This window comes from Dermochelys coriacea, chromosome 1 (genome assembly GCF_009764565.3).
Source record: "Dermochelys coriacea isolate rDerCor1 chromosome 1, rDerCor1.pri.v4, whole genome shotgun sequence".
Lineage (NCBI taxonomy): Eukaryota > Metazoa > Chordata > Testudines > Dermochelyidae > Dermochelys > Dermochelys coriacea.
The window spans coordinates 14,372,726-14,390,136 of NC_050068.2; the positions used below are offsets into that span (position 1 = coordinate 14,372,726).

The 17,411-nt window shown below is 48.6% G+C and overlaps 1 protein-coding gene across 3 annotated transcripts in view; it reads left to right on the forward strand.

The window, feature by feature from the left end:
- Window positions 1–17,411, forward strand: part of CAPN5 (calpain 5) — a 132,225-nt gene that overhangs the window by 33,295 nt on the left and 81,519 nt on the right. For all 3 annotated transcript variants that reach the window (XM_038387472.2, XM_043504064.1, XM_043504065.1), the window contains one exon: window positions 4,276–4,452. In XM_038387472.2, the coding sequence (XP_038243400.1) occupies window positions 4,291–4,452 (162 nt within the window). In that variant the 5' untranslated portion in view covers window positions 4,276–4,290. The remainder of the gene's footprint in view (window positions 1–4,275; window positions 4,453–17,411) is intronic.

A 17,411-nucleotide genomic window follows, 5' to 3' on the forward strand; every position in this document is an offset into this window, starting at 1 on the left:
GTCTGCTAGTTTTTGATCCATGACACTACTTGGTCTCTTATCCATGACTGCTTAGCTTCTTTAGTAGCCTCTTGTCCAGGACCTTATCTGGGGTATTTTGGAAGTGAAAATCAATTGTCATCAGGTTCTCCTTTATATCCACTGCATTACTGACACATTTAAAGAATTTGGAGAGATTAGTGAGGCACTATTCTCCATTGCTGAAACCAGGCTGGTCATATCCTGATCTTCCATGTGTTTCATTATTCTGGTTTTAATGATCACGTCATCCAGTTTGCCAGGTACAGATATAAGGCTGGCTGGCATGCAATTTCTTAGATCATCCATAGAACCCATTTCAAATCTAAGAACATTTGCTGCCCTCCACTCTTCTGGATCATTGGCTGTGCTACATTCAGAATTATGCTTTGGAGAGAGTCCAGCGGAGGGCAAAGAAAATTATTAGTGGGCTGGAGCACATGACTTACAAGGAGAGGCTGAGGGAACTGGAGTTATTTAGTCTGCAGAAGAGAAGAATGAGGGGGGATTTGATAGCTGCCTTCAACTATCTGAAGGGGGGTTCCAAGGAGAATGGAGCTAGGCTGTTCTCAGTGGTGGCAGGTAACAGAACAAGAAGCAGTGATCTCAAGTTGCGGGGGGGAGGTCAAGATTGGATATTAGGAAACACTATTTCACGAGGAGGGTGGTGAAGCACTGGGATGAGTTACCTAGGGAGGTGGTGGAATCTCCATCCTTAGAGGTTTTTAAGGCCTGGCTTGACAAAGCCCTGGCTGGGATGATTTAGTTGGTGTTGATCCTGCTTTGAGCAGGGGATTGGACTAGATGACCTCCCGAGGTCTCTTCCAACCCGAATCTTCTATGATTCTGTGCTTCTCACCAAGGGAATGGAAATCAGTTTGGATACAAAAAGAGTAAAAAGCTGAATATCCTCGAGGTTCAGAAATACTGTCGGTTAAAAAATAAAAACAGGTCACATTTTATATTAAGGTTTTATTTATAAAGGGTTAATAAATAATCAGATGTTATATGCTTGCTGCAAACGTAAGTAGTATGTGATGAAGATGGTTAAAAAGTCACTTATTGACCTGTTGGATTGTGTACCAATTGATTAACCATTTATTAAAACATCTAATAATGTCTTTATTGATCCTTCATAAACTATTTGTCAGTGGATTCTTAATATAAAGTGTGACCAAAGACTGCAAAAAGTGCTGTAGAATTTGATAAAGAAGAACCTTTCTATGTAGTTTTCAAAGAAACCCATAAAATGCTATGTAGCAGGGGTATACATCTCTGAGATTCACTATTAGATGGCTTCAAAATGCTACAGAATGGCTCGCATGCTATTATTTCTGTTACAGGAATGCTCAATGTTAATTGGGGCTCCATTGCGCGAGGCACTATACAAAGACATAGGGTTTGTCTTCACGTACAGCGCTACGACGGTGCAGCTCCATCAGTGCAGCTGAGCTGCTGTAAGCTTTAGTGAAAACACGTGAGAGGGCTTCTCCTGTCGGAGTAGTTCATCCACCTCCCGGAGAGGCAGTAGCTGTATTGGTGGGAGAAGCTCTCTCATCAACATAGTGTGTTTACACGGGAGGGTTAAGGCAGTATAAATGCATTGTTTGGGGGTGTGAATTTTTCACACCCGTGAGACAACGTGGTTATACAAATGTGAGTATATATAGTGTAGATCTGGCCATAGTAACATACAATCCCTGCTTTGGAGAGCTTAGAATCCAAGGGTAGGCTTCACCAAGGTATTTAGGCACCTAATGCCCATTAATTTGAAATTAGTAGGTGTTAGGTGCCCAAATACCCTGGTGAATTCCACCCAAATAGACAAGGCAAAGGAAGGAGGGGAAATGGAGATTAAGTGACTTGCCCAAGGTCACGTAGCAGGTCAGTGACAGAGCTGGGAATAGAACACAGGTCTCCTGAGCTACCGTGCCTTGTCTACTAGCCCCTGTCTAGTACACGTACCCTGTCTACTAGCCCACACTGTCTCCCCATCCATAGAATTAAATTTTCTATTCAATTTTATTGGCCTAGCCCAGTGAACTGAAGGTCTGCTTGAGGTTCATGTCATTAGCGGTGGCAGCCTTCTCCAGTGGGCACAAGGCTTCTTGCTCCACACCAGTCACCAAAGCTGGCTCTGTGCAGAGGAGATGCTGCACCTTGGAATGTCCCAGGCTCCTGCTGGAGACACTGATACCAGCTGAAGCACCAGAAGTGCACTTCCACACATACCCCTGATACTTCGAGGCGTGATCTAAGCCCTATATTCTCGGGTCGTGTTGCAGTAAAGAACAGAATTGCCCATCCACAAAGCCTTTTGCTGTTCCTGGCTCCCAGGAGAGTCCACATCATTTGAGATGACTCAGGACCCTTGAGAATGACTGGGATGAAGCAGAAGAAAATGAACATTTCAGTAAATGAGTCGTAACGGCGGCAGAATCCGGATAGTGTCATCCAGTGCAATCAGCATGGATATTGTTTTGGGTTCATTTAGGCACTGAGTAATGAGCATTTTTGCTGCTAATCAGATGATAAATAAGGCAAATTAAAATATTTGGTTTGCTCTCAGCAGAAGTCTCCTAAATTAAGAGTTTTCATCTCACCCAGGTGAGAGGAGGCATATTTGCTTCGCAGTCGTCATGAATAATTACCCCAGTTAGGAGGGGGTGGGTTAGAAGCCAGGGTTTTTTTCCATACTAATCCTAATCATTTAACTAAATTAATTGCTTCCAAACAGATGTCCAAATGTGTCCATCGCCTAGTCCCCTGGACAAGGAGCTACTTGTCACCAATCCTTATGCAGTTACTTGTTCTAACTTTCTAGCCATTGATCAGTGATTCCCAATGTCTTTGAGTGATGATGCCTATTTACCAGAATAATACCTTGGCTCAATTCGTGCCCATCACCAAGACCCCTGCGTATTCTACCCCGTGGATCAGGTGGTGCAGACACCCTGGTGTAAGAACACTCTTACCCTATGGGAGGCAGGCATAGATGGGGGTGTCTAGAATGCCAATCAAAGGAGCTGGTATGCAATGCGTGGGAGCCACCATGCTGGTGGAGAAGTAGCGTGGACAGATTCAGGTGCTGTTGTATCTCGTGGGTGTACGTGGGACATGATTTCCTCATCTCCTCTGGGTTGATAAAATCACGTCTGCGCCCAGGATGCCAGCAACTTGTTGAGAGAGCGCAATTAATCGAGAAAGACATGGCTCTGTGCCAGGAGGCCTTTTTAATTAAAAGAGGTTGGGACATCTGAGAATCTCTATTAAACCTGGCGTCGCCACTGAAGTCATGGAGTGTGTGGGTCTGAATTTGGATGGCGGGGAAGGTAGAGTGTCCTGTTGCTTGCTAACGTCTTGGGGGGAGGGGGGGAGGGAGGAGGGTGTCCTATGTCACAGACCTCTGGGGCCATGTACGCTTCCCCTTTGCAATCATGTGACTTCTCCTGTGTTCCTGCTGACTTTGAAGGGATGTAGGGGTGGAGCAGGCTGCTCCCACAGCTCAGGCATAGCTTGTTACAGTTCATACTAACAGGGCAATGGGGGCCCGTGCCTTTAACAATGCTGGTGGAATGCTCCTGCCCTGCCTGGCCCCTAAGCTGGGGGCATAGGTCCTGCATGCCAGGTGGAAAGAGGAGCAGCTGAGCCAGCCTTTTAGGCTGGGTACAAACGTTCCTTATTGCCTGGCTTAGAGGTGTATGTTTGCTCACGGGGTGTGGGAGGCTGGGTGGGGGGGGGGTGAGTGTGGCTGCTTCTCTGCCACTGGGGCATAAATGGGGAGTGCAGGGGCCGCTGTCCTTCCTCAACGCAAACTTCCCTGCTCATCAAAGCCCTGGTAAAATCTGGTACACACCTGCTCCTTTATTGGAACCATGCACGGCAGCATCTTCCCTGTGGTTTGCTTGAAGGGCTGCACCCTACCTACATGGACTTTGTTATTTCACTAGGACATCAGAGGCTGCAGGCGTAGCGCTATTTGGGTTTTTATACTGTGCCCGTCACCATGGTATCTGAGCACCTGAGGTGTCATGGAGGGGGGCAAATGGGATCCACCCTGTCACGCTGTTTGGTGGCCTGTTAGATGAGCTTTAACCTAGTGGAAGCATCTGTTTCCTGTCATTCAGGTGGTCCCTTTTCCTTCCTGTATCTGAAGGTTTTTGCTGGGCGCTATGGAGCGGGAAGAGTGAGCCTGGTTCTAGGCAGGGCTCTGTGTCTCATCCCACCCCATCTCATCCATGTTGCTTTGTCCCCTAGCGGCTGGGGTGAAGGATGTTCTCCTCAGTGAAGCCCTACGAGAATCAGGACTTCTCGGCCCTGAAGAAAGACTGCCAGCAGCAGAAGGTGCTCTTTGAAGACCCGCTCTTCCCCGCCACTGACGACTCCCTCTTCTACAAGTCACGCATTCAAGGCGTCCAGTGGAAACGTCCGAATGTAAGTGAGGCTCGAATGTCCTCCCTGTGCACATCCTTGTCTCCCCTGGGGTCACACCTTAAAAAGCAAGTAACTGCTCCCCTGCACACTATCACAGTAGGTACCCTGTTACCATAGTATCTGAGCTCCTCACCATCTCTAATGTATCAGAGGGGTAGCCGTGTTTAGTCTGTATCCACAAAAACTATGAGGAGTCCGGTGGCATCTTAAAGACTAACAGATTTATTTGGGCATAAGCTTTTGTGGGTAAAAAACCCATTTCTTCAGATGCATTACCCATGAAAGTTTATGCCCAAATAAATCTGTTAGTCTTTAAGGTGCCACCGGACTCCTCATTGTTTTCATCTCTAATGTATCGATCCTCCCACCAATTCATAGAATCATAGAATATCAGGGTTGAAAGGGACCTTAGGAGGTCATCTAGTCCAACCCACTGCTCACAGCAGGACCAATCCCCAACTAAATCAAATTCTGGGAAGTAGGACTGTGCTATTATCTCCATTGTAGAGATGGGGAACTGAGGCACAGAGAGACTTGCCCAAGGTCACAGAGGAGGTCCGTAGCAGAGCAGGGAACTGATCCTGGGTCTCTTGACTCTCAAGATGGCCTGCTAATCACTGGATTATCTTTCCTTTACCTTCGCCCTCTGCAAGAACCCCTGTTCTTGTATGTTGCTTGTGTGCGCGTAAAGCAAGGGAGCTGTTTGAAGCATGACCTGTTGGACATGTGGCGCGACAGTGTGTTTAGTGGTTGGAACAGGAGCCTGGGAATCTGGACTCCTGAGGTCTACAGGCCATATCCAGGATACCAGCAGCTCCCATTGGGACTGGTCCTGCTCCACTGAAGTCAGTGGAGTTCTGGCATTATCTTCAATGGCAGTCCCTTCTGGCTCATTGAAGCCAATTGGAGTCGCAGGTGTTCAAGATGTTTGCTCCTTCCTCTGCCACTAACTCAGTGCATGACCTTGGGCTTGTCCCTCAACGGTGACTTGTAACCATAATTCAACTGTGTTTGTAAAGTGAATATAATTATAGAGCTAAGCTATAGGAGGGCTAGATGTTGTTGCTAATCCTCTCAGGGACTAACTGATGTTTGCAAAGTGCTGCTAACATTCTAGTGGTTGGGTTTTATTTATTTGGTTTTGGATGATTATCACGCAGTTCTAACCCATTATTTAATAGCTTGTCAGCTGCAGCAGCCTCTGTCCCAAAGGTCTCCCAGAGATTTCTGTAGCTCTGGATTTTGTTACTTGCTGGTCCCCCTTCAGGTGCTGTTTTTCCTCTTTGCTCCACATGCGGCAATAGCCCCAGAGATGCCTACACACCACAGAGATGGATGCGTTGGAAATACACAAAGAGACGGGGGAGGTGGGGGTGCTGGGAAGTGAGGTGAATGCTGCTGGGGTGCAGAGGGGCCAGCAGCATGGTTCATCCTTGATCACACATGGAATGGACGGGGCTGTGACCTGTGGTCCTGTGTCTCTGTCTGTCCATGTCTCCTCGGCACAAGGAAATGCACCTGATGACATTCTCTTTGGCTGGGAGGGAGATCATGCAGGGCACTGCGATCGGCTGCCAGCAGTTTGATGCACCTGGCATTTGCTCCCGGGGTGCTCCCTGTGTTCCCAGTGCTGCATGCAGTGCCTGACTGAGGCGGTCACTTCAGCTTCCATCAGTGATTAACCTCTGGGAATCCGGGCGCTGCCTGCTCTAGCAGGTTGGGCACTGGAGGTATTGGGGGTGGGCCCCATGCCGCCTGTGGGGGCGATGGGTCATGGATCTGTGTCCTGATTGATCTGAGGTCTACCCCACCCTGCCCCTCAGAGTGTGCTAGGCATGGGGGAGCCGCTGGGGACCTAAAGCCCCCTCATCTGTAGGCATGGGGCAGGGAGGCCGTGAGGGTGGGAGCAGTGCATGAGGAGCTGCTGAGGTAGCCTGAGTGGAGCTGAGCTCTGGGCTCTGGGCTCCCACCCAGCACTGCCTCAGGGCATGTGAGCCAGCAGAGCAGGGGAGCTGGGACTCTTGACTGGGGGGACTGCGGGGCCACCTCTTCTTGGTGACAGGGGCTGCAGTGTGGGGGCAGCGTACTGGGTCAGCCGTCCTTGGAGCTGGGAGGAGGAGAGGGGTGGTCCTGCTCGCGCGCGCGCTCTCTCTCTCTCTCTCTCTCTCTTCCCCCACCCCAGCTAGGGCTTTACTCTGTAGCTCATTACCAATGTCACCATGTCACTCCTTTCTAACCAAGCCTGTAATGCACCTTAGGTCCTCCCAGAGCAACCCTCTGGCTGCAGGGAGATGCCACCAGCGCTGCCTTAGCTGGTGTGCCCTGCAGGGAGATTATCTGCCAAGATTTCTCAGAGCTGCTCTGAGCAACCATAGTGCCTCTCTCTGCCCCAGCTGGGAGTCTCTAGAAAGCCAGCTTGTCTTTCCAGAGTGACAGTGGAGCCTTTATCGAGGAGGGAGCGGGGGAGGGAATAAAAAGGCTTTGTGGAAAGGGAGGGTATGGGCTGAATTGATTCTTTGTGTACCGTGCATGGCCGGAGGGGCAGCATTGTGCCGGGTCACCACCGAAGCGGGAGTGCTGCCTTGCTGAAAATGGATTGGCTGCATTAGCACGGTACCTCTGTGGCAGTGGTCCCCAAACTTTTTTCCTCACCCCCCCCCCACATCCTTGTCCACACCCCAACCCCAGAGCTGGGAACGGAGGACCATGGAAAGGGGGCCAAGGCTGGGGCCACAGCTGGGGTCAGGGGGCGGATCTGGGAGCGGAGCCTTGGGCGCGTGGCTGGGCCGGCAACTGGGGCCAGGAATGGAGCTGGGTGGTGCTCCCTCCCCATCCTCCGTGGGGCGGGCCCGCGCTCCAGCCATGCCCCCTGAATGTTCCTCTGCGCCTCTGTAGGGGGGCGCGCCCCACAGTTTGGGGACCTCTGCTCTATGGGAAGCTCCCGTGTAACGTTAAGGATGTGTTGGGGTATCTTTTCAGTCAGTTTGCCTGTGGGAACTGGCGGGAGCCCCATTGCTTCCAACCTGCACTATGGGACTAGTCTGTACCAAGCACTAAAAATGTGCACGATAGGGGACAAACCTGGGCTGGCCCCAGGAAATAGCCTGGTTGGTCCAGTAGGCCTTTTCTGTGTCTAGCGTCTTAAAGCGTGTGTGGGTATGGCCACACTATATAGTGATGGGCACTTTATAAAAACATAGCTGGATGGATAGGCCAGAGCAAGCGGCTGGCTGAGTTCCTGGGGAGCTGATGACTTTAATGCTGCTGAGGCTTAATTGAATGGTATTTATTGTATAATTAATTATCAAGTTCCTATAGCCATAGACAGGCATCTTCATTACTCTAAATCTAAATAAATACATAATAGGCTCAAGGGAACACTTGGGCAGGGCCTGGCCAGCTGGCCTAGTGGGTCTCTCCCATCGCCAGGAGTTATGGTTCCATGACCATGTGATATCCAGTCCTGTGATACTTTGGATTTTACCCAGGCCAGTAAGGGGCTCAGGGTGCCTAGAATACAGTTCTGCTGTGACTCTCAGCACATGAGCATGGAGGTCTCACCCATGCTTCCATTGCCCAGTTACTTTGCTGAGGGACCCCAACAACCCTTCCAGCTCCAGCTTTCCCCCTGAAATGTCTTTGTGCAGTGCACAGCTCCTCTCACTGAGCACTCCCAACACTATAACAAGTTCACAGCTCCCTGAAAGAGACGGTACACAGCAGTCTGTAAGATCAGCTGGGGTTAATACAGTCTCCCCTTCAATCACTGCACGGAGTTGTATAGTGCAAGTAGAACATGTTTATCAGCAAAAGGACCCAGGTTTCCGTGATATCAAGTAGAAGTAATAGGGATAGAAATGGCCACACACAAAAGTGAAAATTTACTACTAAGAGTGAAATTCAAATGAATGAACTAGAGTCTTTTGCTCCGAGTTTTCTCACCATAGTCGTTCTTCTGGCATGGCTGGCTAGTCCTCAGCCAGGACCCAATCCCAGACCCCAAAGCACTGAGTGTTTTATGTCTCTTCAAGTGAAGGCTAACTTAAGGGTTCTCTCCCCTCTCTTTATAGTCCAGTAAACTTTGAAATGTATTCTTCTGAAATGTAGCCCCAGATAAGGCTCCCTGCACCTCCTGGGTGTAGATGCTGTGCCGTATGGGAGCAGACGCCAAGCTGGCTTTTCCCCCACTTGTGATTTTTACAATGCAGATGATCTTCCTGCAATCTCTGATACAAACCAGTAGCTCACTGGGCTTGCTACACCTGGCTTGAGGTGTCAGCCCTCCTTCCCTGTGTCTGGAAAAACCCATTTATCAACTTCCCCTGACATACCTAGTTTTAAGTCCCATATTTCCAGCCTGTCTGTGTAGGTTAGCTCTACATACACCACACACAGATATCAGTGATCAGTGAGTTATTAGTTTTCCAGTTATATATTACATGCTACCCTTTGGATAAATACCATGACATCAGTGTGTGAGGTGCAGTGAATTGGTCAGGCCAGCTGGGACTCACTGGGACATACCAGGGAACTCCATGCCATCAGGCATTGGGATGCTTAAAGAGTCACACAACCGCACCCTTTCCTCAGTCTGGGCGCAAGAGTACAGCAGACACTGATTGGCTTGCTCTGGCGATCCTGTGAGTTACAGGAACAGCCCTAGCAGGTTCACCACAAACAATATCCCCCTGGCCACCGCTGGTCCCGGAGAAGAATTGGGCTGTGCTGGCGAAGCTCTGGGCCCTCTTTCTGGCAGGGAAGGGCTTACCTTCTGAGGCACGGTGCCAGGCCAAAGTGGGTGACTCCTTATAGTTCCATTAGGGGCTGCTCCCTGTACTGCAGGTTTGAGAAAAGCAATTCTGAAAACTGACTTCGGTGGTTGGTGGTGCAGGGCTTCCCGGTTGTCTTCCTGCTCTTGCAGAGGAACTCTGTGGGACTCAGTTCTCCCTTGACTGGCACCTAGACTGGGAATCTTCTTGCAATGATGGCAGCTTGTGGTTGCCTTTTTATTGTGTTCCTCTTCCATAACTAGACATGGTTCCATTTATCACACTGGCCCATAAATCTGTGTTTAGCTAATGAAATACAGTTCATGGGAAATCCCAAGGACCCAGAGCTGGCCAGTTCCGTGCACAAAATGAGGCAGGGGTCCTGTGGAAAAACTAGTATGTGATCATCCAATTAAAGATCGTATCATAAATAAGGCTCTGTTTTAGTCACGGGTATTTTTAGTAAAAGTCGAAACAAAAATTCATGGCCCATGACCAGTCCATGACTTGTATTATATGGACTAAATCTTGGGGCAGGGCAGCCCAGGAGATGCCGTGGGTGCTTGGGTGGGGGGTGTCCCGGGACCCCCACTGGCGATGGGTGGGGGTGTTGGTGGGGCTAACAAGCTCCCTACCTGGCTCCGCGCCTACTCGGAAGCAGCAATATCCCTCTCCCTCAGCTCCTAGGCAGGGGCGTGGCCAGGATGCTCTGTGTATTGCCTCTGTCCCAAGTGCTGGCTCCGCAGCTCCCATTGGCCAGGAATCACTTCTGGGGAGCCCCACTGAGGTAAGCGCCGCTCAGAGCCTTCACCCCCTCTTGCACCCCAACCCTCTGCTTAGCCCTGAGCCCCCTCCCACACCCAAACTCCTGCTGCTGTTGTGGGGGGAGGGTGCAGTGGCCTGAGACTGTCCCAGCAGTGGCCCGTGCGGCTGACCCAGGGACTGCCCGAGCTGCTCCGGCGGCCTCCGGGCCAGCTGCACGGGCCGCTGCAGGAGTCACAGAAAGTCACAAAATCCGTGACTTACATGACCTCTGTGACGAACTTGCAGCCTTAATCATAATGCATATGTACGGGGGGGGCGGGGGGGAGGTGAATTATGGCTGCACAGGCAACTTGAATCCTGGCATGTCCTAACTTTTCAGTGCTTGACTTTACAACCTAAACATTCTTGTAACATCATTTTTGTGTGTTCCATCCATGCATCCATCCATCCATCCGTCCAGTGTTGAAATGCCGCTGCATGTGTAGAGTGAAACGAGGTGACGTTACAAGTGTAACCTTCACTGTTGGAGTCACTGAGGTTTTTGCAGGCTTGGGCCCCAAAACAGGAAGTGCAACGGTGGGGGAGAGGGGGGGCAGTTTGATGTAGGCAGAGGGTAATTGGCCAAACTGCAGGAGGCTGGGATTAGCACTACAAGGAGTCAGCAGCTCAGTCTCATCTGCAAGACAGCGCCTACTGCCGCACTGTGCCTGTACGGCCTTAATGAGATACTGCTTCAGAAGTGCCTCGGGGTCCTATTCTATGCATTGGTGGGTGCCTTGGCTGTTACTGGGAGTTCAGGGTGTTCAATGCTTTGCAGGACGAAATGCCACCCGTATGATCAGTAGTGCTGCGTCCACATGCTGCACTGCAGCTGCTGCCGACATCCAGTTACAAAGTCGCTGGGAGAGGAAGAGGGTCAAAGGACTTCCCATCTCGTTAGCTTGTCTCCTGCAGTGAGAGGCCCATCCGGCTCCCAGTGCCTGGCGTGATTTGCCGGGGTGAACGCTAGGAAGTCATGTGGGTCGGAGGAAGAATCTTTCCCCTGTGGCAATGGAGTGGCTACCAAGCCTTGCTCTTCCTGCCCACTGTGCTTCTCGGGGACTTGCAAGGAGCGGGGAGCACCTGTGCCACACAGGAGCTATCTCCCACATCCAGGCCTCTCCCTCTGCAGAGCAGAGCCAGACTGGTTCCACTGCAAAGAGGCCGTATGGGTGGCAGGGCCAGGATTTGTCTCCCAAGAGATTCGCTTTCCCCATTCTTCACTGCAGGGGAGCTGGGCCCATTCTCTGTGTGTTTGTCCATTTTTGGTGTTGACAGAGAAGGCAGCTGTTCGTTTGTTTGCTTTCCTAAGACTGTCGCTTGGTATGTGGAAAACCCTGTTAAACCTGCACCGGAATGACACACACAGGCTGGACAACAGAAACTGACCTTTCCGGAGCTTGCCAAAGCTTTCCCACCAGCCCTCATTTCTGCAGGCACAATGTAGCACCGACTAATCCATGCAGATGCTGTTCATTACAGTACTTTGTTATTATCGGTGTCTAGTTCATTAGTCTGTAGTTATTTATTTTAATAAAGATATATTTGTATATAGTATACATAATGCATATGCATATATATATGGCAGTATTTATATATTGGGATTTAGTTAATATTTCTGTTGTGGTATTATATTCTATGCATGGGTATTAGGTCTATTATAGTATGTATATATTAGGTTTCAGAGTAGCAGCCGTGTTAGTCTGTATTCGCAAAAAGAAAAGGAGTACTTGTGGCACCTTAGAGACTAATAATTTGTTAGGTGCCACAAGTACTCCTTTTTATGTATATATTAGTGATTAGTATTTAGTTATTAGTGTTTATTTCTATTATGATAGCACCAAGGGGCTCCTTTGGGGGTCAGGCCCCATTGCTATAGTAATGTACACTCATATAATAAGAAGACGATCACTGCATCAAAGAGCAGTCAGTCAAAACATGCAACAGGAGCCACCGGGTGGATAAAGCAAATAAATGGGAAGCGGACAATGTGAGTTAGTTGTGATCACCTTACTGTGGGGCTATCATAAGCCAGTTTTACCCTCCTTTTCTTTATGGCTTGATGGGAAAGGGGGTCCCAATTTTTTTCTCAAGTCATGAGAACGGAAGTGGTTGAGAGTCACTGACCAAATAGTAATCTCTCTTCTATAACACTTTTCACAAAATAAATTTGTTAGTCTCTAAGGTGCCACAAGTACTACTTTTCATAAGTAGAGTAACCTACATTTCATCCAAATGTCTAACCGTTATTGTGTGAATAGTTGCCTATTTGCTGGTGTGTAATTGTACCCATAAAAACAGAGGTCAGCACTGAAAATTTGGCCCTAACTGTTCATAGAGTACTCACTGCTCCTGAAGAAAGAAAAGGGTCGTTATCTGTAGGGGTTGCAGGGGAGGATTTTTTTCTAGCTCTTCTGAAAATGTTTCTCCAATATGCAATCTACCCAAAAGACACTGTTGACTTATTGCACATCACATTCCTGATCAGCTCTGCATTAAATTATAAGGGTGATTGTAATCTGCTCTATTTTATGTTTATTATATTCAGCTCTCTGACTTTTGGCAAGTTTATGTTGCTTGCAGTTGGGCAAAGTTTGGCTATACCTGCTCTTGAGCATCTGTACCCCATACCTCTCTGGAAATCAGAACGGTAGCTACACTCCACTCTTGTCCTGTTCATGTTTTTGAAAACCTCCCTTCCCATGGAGAAGACTCAGAATCCAAGCTGTGACAGTTCTTGCTCTTAGCCTTTGTCCTTTGCTAACCCAAGGGGGCCCCGTGCTAGATGAAAGGTATTGTGTGTGTGGTTTCTGCAGGGAAGGAGTTTGAAATGGGAAATCCCTGGGTGTCATACCATGGTCTCTATCTTGGGAGGTCATCTAATCAACAGTAGAGCCAGAAGTGACTGGGACGAGCTCCAGCAGCTGTGACAGTAAACAATGCTAATGTTATTGTTGATAGCTCAGTCTGAGCATGGACAACTTTGACCCAGTTAGTAAAGCTCTCAGGGCAGTATATACGCTTTAGGGCCTGATCCTAGAACCCTTCCTCACGTGAGCAGAAAGTCAGTAGTACTAATTGCATGAGTTGGGCTTATTCATGTGAGAGAAGCTTGCAAGAATCAGGTCTTGAATTTTGTAATCTTGCCTGCAAACTACATGGAGACAGCTGGAAAGTGGCTGGATCTGGCTGGCTGAGAAGTCCCCCTGAGGGTCCAGGTGCATCGGGGTGGGGAGGAGTGGTCAAAACATACTGACTTTGGCTATGCTCAGATGGCAGATGATCCAGAGGAATCACTGCCAGATGATGTAAATCAGAGCAGCTCCAAGGCAGACCCTGCTGTGCGGAGCAGAAATTCAGCAAAGAAGGGAATCTGGCCCCAAATTCTTTCTTTGCTGCCACTTTAATCCATGAGGCTGTTTTGCACGTGGAAACAAAGATCAGCCTCATTTGCAGCTTCCATTCGCTTGTTTGTTAACAGAAGACAAACCTTCTGAAGGTCAGGAAGCCTCCACAAGTGATTTTACGGGTTTTTTCATAAAGCCCCAGTGGGTTTTCTTCCTGTCAGTCACCCCAGCAAAGCCCTTGGGATTTAGTGGGGAGAATAATTACTTTCTGCTGTCTGATGCAAAAGATGAAATTCTTAATTACAGGTCCAGATTCTGTCTGAATTCTTACAACAGGGTGTGTGTGTGTGTGTGTGTATGTATGTATGTATGTGTATGTAAACTTCATAAAGTGGGGCCTAATCTTGCTCCTGTTGAAGTTGTTAATAACCATATCTGGCTCTTTTGCAGTGTTTTTAATCAGATCTCAAAGTATTCTACCAAGGAGATCAGTATCTCTATCACTATATTACAGATAGCTTTCAGAGTAGCTGGCGTGTTAGTCTGTATTCGCAAAAAGAAAAGGAGTACTTGTGGCACCTTAGAGACTAACAAATTTATTAGAGCATAAGCTTTCGTGAGCTACAGCTCACTTCATCGGATGCAGGCCCCACAGTATGCCAACATTTTTATGGCTGACTTAGAACAACGCTTCCTCAGCTCTCGTTCCCTAATGCCCCTACTCTACTTGCGCTACATTGATGACATCTTCATCATCTGGACCCATGGAAAAGAAGCTCTTGAGGAATTCCACCATGATTTCAACAATTTCCATCCCACCATCAACCTCAGCCTGGACCAGTCCACACAAGAGATCCACTTCCTGGACACTACGGTGCTAATAAGCGATGGTCACATAAACACCACCCTATATCGGAAACCTACTGACCGCTATTCCTACCTACATGCCTCTAGCTTTCATCCAGATCATACCACTCGATCCATTGTCTACAGCCAAGCGCTACGATATAACCGCATTTGCTCCAACCCCTCAGACAGAGACAAACACCTACAAGATCTCTATCATGCATTCCTACAACTACAGTACCCACCTGCTGAAGTGAAGAAACAGATTGACAGAGCCAGAAGAATACCCAGAAGTCACCTACTACAGGACAGGCCCAACAAAGAAAACAACAGAACGCCACTAGCCATCACCTTCAGCCCCCAACTAAAACCCCTCCAACGCATCATCAAGGATCTACAACCTATCCTGAAGGACGAGCCATCGCTCTCTCAGATCTTGGGAGACAGACCAGTCCTTGCTTACAGACAGCCCCCCAATCTGAAGCAAATACTCACCAGCAACCACACACCACACAACAGAACCACTAACCCAGGAACCTATCCTTGCAACAAAGCCCGTTGCCAACTCTGTCCACATATCTATTCAGGGGATACCATCATAGGGCCTAATCACATCAGCCACACTATCAGAGGCTCGTTCACCTGCGCATCTACCAATGTGATATATGCCATCATGTGCCAGCAATGCCCCTCTGCCATGTACATTGGCCAAACTGGACAGTCTCTACGTAAAAGAATGAATGGACACAAATCAGACGTCAAGAATTATAACATTCAAAAACCAGTTGGAGAACACTTCAATCTCTCTGGTCACTCGATCACAGACCTAAGAGTGGCTATACTTCAACAAAAAAGCTTCAAAACAGACTCCAAGGAGAGACTGCTGAATTGGAATTAATTTGCAAACTGGATACAATTAACTTAGGCTTGAATAGAGACTGGGAATGGATGAGTCATTACACAAAGTAAAACTATTTCCCCATGGTATTTCTCCCTCCCACCCCACCCCCCACTGTTCCTCTGATATTCTTGTTAACTGCTGGAATTAGCCTACCTGCTTGTCACCATGAAAGGTTTTCCTCCTTCCCCCCCCCTGCTGTTGGTGATGGCTTATCTTAAGTGATCACTCTCCTTACAGTGTGTATGATAAACCCATTGTTTCATGTTCTCTGTGTGTGTGTATATAAATCTCTCCTCTGTTTTTTCCACCAAATGCATCCAATGAAGTGAGCTGTAGCTCACGAAAGCTTATGCTCTAATAAATTTGTTAGTCTCTAAGGTGCCACAAGTACTCCTTTTCTATATTACAGATAGGGAAACTGAGACACAGAGTGGGCCAGTGGCAGATCTGGGACTAGAACCTGGATCTCCTGAGTCCCAACCAATGCTCTGTCCACTAGGGTGAGGCAATATCTTTGATTGGACCAACTTCTGTTAATGAGAGAGACAAGTTTTCGAGCTGCACAGAGCTCTTCTTCAGGTCTGGGAAAGGTACCCAGAGTGTCACAGCTACATGCAAAATCAAACAGATAGTTTAGCAGAAGTAGCTACCACATATGCTATGTGACCAGTCATGGTGAAGTGGCCTGTTTACACCCCTGTAGGCATAGGACAAAAAGGGGGGTTAGTGGGTTACAGATTGCTGGACACTAAAAATCATGGTCGCAATAAAGACATGGGATTTATGGCTTATTAAAACAAAGTTAGGAATTTAAGTTTGTCTCTCTTACCCACAGAAGTTGGTCCAGTCAAAGATATTATCTTCCCCACCTTGTGTGTCTAACATCCAAGGACTGCCTCGGCCACAACAACATTTCAAAGTGTCTGTACACGTGTAAACATTATACGCTGGCTATTTGGTTTCTCCCTTGCCTTCACCTTGATGTTGCTCATCATTTTGGATTGTAAACTCTTTGTGCGGGCCCTGTAGGTGAAATCATGGCCGCACTGAAGGTCAATGGGAGTTTTGACAGTGGCTTCAGGAGGGGTTTGCACAGCACCCGTGGAAGAGGTCCCTGGTCTGGATAGGCATCTGTGTGCTACCATACTACAGCTATTCAGTATTCTTCTTTCAAGTGCCCCCTGGAGCTGTTGCAATGCATGTATTGGAGAACCTCTCCTCTCATCCCTCCCACTGCGGTCTCCAGCCTCAGATCTGCAGGGGAAATGTTTACCGCGGTATCTTTGCTATAGAGCGAGCCGCCTCCTCATTGCTCAGGCAGCTGGATTCTGTGAGCTGTGCTGATGGAATCCAGGAAAGAGGCTTGAGTTTCTCCTTGGCTTTTTCCCCCGAAGGATTTTTTTTTGGCTATTAAGCTTTCACGAAAATGATCCAAGCCCTTCCCACCCCCCCACTCCTGAAGATGATCTCCGAGCCTGAGGCTACTCTGCTGCCATTCAGGGAACTCTCCCTATTGATCTAGGTATTGCAGGTGGCTAAGGGGAAGAGCTAGAGGATCTTGCTAGAAAAGCCTCTGCCTTGTGGGAAGCTGCAGAGGGAGGCATCTTGCACCTCGTGCTTTCAGTAACCAGCTTGCATGCCTCTGTTAATTCAGAGCATTGGGTGTAAGAGCCGTGCGGATTAAAGGCTTGCGAGCTCTCTGCCGCGGTCTCCGGTTAGAGTCAATCCTGAAGGCAGAATCAGGTACCCATGTGGCTGAGATTCTTGGAGGGAGGCATTGTGTGCGCACATGGAAATAAAACAAATTACACCTAGAGCACAGCCAGACTGCATGTCCCTGACTTCTCCACTGGGAAGCCAGCCTGCAGGGCCCCAGACATCTGCTCCCACTCAGCAGAGGGTGTCAGGAGGAGCATTGCTGTCAGAAGACAACAGCATTAATAGAAATTGACTGTGGAACTTAAGCTATGTCTACACTATGGACCTCAGCAGTGGCACAGCTGTACCACGGGAAGGTCTTCCATGTAGCCGTCTTTGCTAGCAGGAGAGAGGTCTCCTGCCCGCATAATTAAACCACCCCCAACGAGCGGGTTTTTTCACACCCCTGACTGACCAAAGTTTTACCAACAAAAGTGGTTGTGTAGACAAACCCTAAGTTACCCTGAATCTTGAGGCTAGGAACATTCTAGCAAATGTGGTAGGGCCACTGGGCTCTAGCAGACTGGACAGTGCACGCAGCTGTCCTCCCAGCCTAATCGTCACTGGAAACAGTCACTGCTATCCTGAGCCCCT